At 39.9% G+C, this 1,639-nt stretch overlaps 1 protein-coding gene across 1 annotated transcript; it reads left to right on the forward strand.

The window, feature by feature from the left end:
- The first annotated feature begins 333 nt into the window (after positions 1-333).
- On the forward strand, positions 334-1,007 carry LOC122028274 (mitochondrial import receptor subunit TOM9-2-like). Its single transcript, XM_042587319.1, has one exon. The coding sequence runs from the start codon at positions 389-391 to the stop codon at positions 737-739; it is 351 nt and encodes a 116-aa protein (XP_042443253.1). The 5' UTR covers positions 334-388; the 3' UTR covers positions 740-1,007.
- The last annotated feature ends 632 nt before the right edge of the window (positions 1,008-1,639 follow it).

Genomic DNA, 1,639 nt, shown 5'->3' on the forward strand with positions numbered 1-1,639 from the left:
ATAAAATAGATGATTACTTAGATCTAATCGAACGATAGTGATCTAGATAAGATCATAATCTCAATTTCAAATGGAATAAATATTTGATAGATGAATTTAAATGATTTAATTCTCTAAAAATTTATAAAATAATCAATTTTATAATTTTTATATTAGACCCAATGATATGATTAACTTTTAATGTTATTTTAAAAGAATATTTACTATTTTATCTAAATTTATTTGCATTGTAGCTGCAATATCATTTATGCACCCGATAGTCGATATCGGGTCGGATCTATTTACCCGTTATGAGATTATAAATCCGCCTATTTTGAGGGCATACCTGGCTTCTACCTCCCTCCTTGCACCGAGAGCCGAGCCGCCTCTTCCTTTCTCACTCGCAAAAATGTCGTCTTCCTCCTCGAGCCGAAAGGGTTCGCTTCCGGGACGGGGCGACGGCGGCGGTGGAGGCGAGGGCGTGCTGTCCCGCGTTTCAAGCTCCGTATCCCAGTCTGCGATCGTCGCGCGGGGCAGGATCGCGGCCGCCGAGGCTGCCACCGTGACTAAGAAGCTCCTTCGTAGCACCGGGAAGGCCGCGTGGATCGCCGGCACCACCTTTCTCATCCTCATCGTCCCTCTTATCATCGAGATGGACCGTGAACAACAGCTCAACGAGTTGGAGATGCAGCAGTCCGCCCTCCTCGGCGCCCCCACCGCCCCGCCGCCCCCATACGCCGCCGCTGCAACATCCAAGTGAGAGAAAAACTGGGAGTCGGCGATCCGATCCCATGCTTAGATCGGTGGTAGTGGTAATTCCTATTAGGCAGCCGCATTTAATTTGATGACTAGAACTGCTTTGGTGTTCTTGTTGAACTAAATTTTAGATTTCATGAGGATGATGGAGGATTATTCTATTTGGTTGTTTTCAGTGATTCCTTCTGATGAAGGTAGAAATAGTGTCCAAGAATCAAGATGAGATATTTCATTGCATAAATGATTGACCATGGTTGTTAATCTCTTAACAATTCTGTAGTTTGTGGTAGGATATGTGTTGTGTTTTCTTTTACTTTTCACATCTTTTGGTGATGGAAGATAGGTGCTTAAATGTTCGTAACTACAGATATTCCAAGTTGGCATTGGCCTTCTAACAGTAGTATTTTGAAAAAAAAGTCCGGTATTGCAATTCTAATTGCTTAGATTGATTGACAATCACTTCTTTTAACATATGCAACCTACAACTTTGCCCTGTTTTTCTCTTGATTTACTAGTTTTTATTTTGTACCCTATTGCGGATATATTATATCAAGCTTGATAATATTGCTTCTTTAGATTGACACATCATGCATTAATCCCGATAAGAAGCAATTTATATAGTTTTTTTTGGGGCACATATCTTCCATTGTGCATTTTATGACTCTCTTAAAGTTGACTTAAAACTTCTCATGTAGCTCTTCTTATAAAGTTCCTCTTAACTGATTTGTTCCAAGTGAATAGGTTTAAGTTGACTTAATCCTGTTCATATAATGATTGGTTTACATTTTTTTGGATCAAATCCTTTGGTGTCAGAACACTATCCTTTCTGAATAGTTGGTCTGTGTTTCTTTAGCATACATGGAAGCCTCTTTGCCAATATTTTGAATTTTCAGTTCTAGGTTTC

Source organism: Zingiber officinale, chromosome 10A (genome assembly GCF_018446385.1).
Source record: "Zingiber officinale cultivar Zhangliang chromosome 10A, Zo_v1.1, whole genome shotgun sequence".
In the NCBI taxonomy this organism is placed as follows: Eukaryota; Viridiplantae; Streptophyta; class Magnoliopsida; order Zingiberales; family Zingiberaceae; genus Zingiber; species Zingiber officinale.

What these genes read in the sequence shown, in the direction of transcription:
- LOC122028274 (XM_042587319.1), top strand. Translation starts at nt 389, where the DNA reads ATGTCGTCTTCCTCCTCGAGCCGAAAGGGTTCGCTTCCGGGACGGGGC.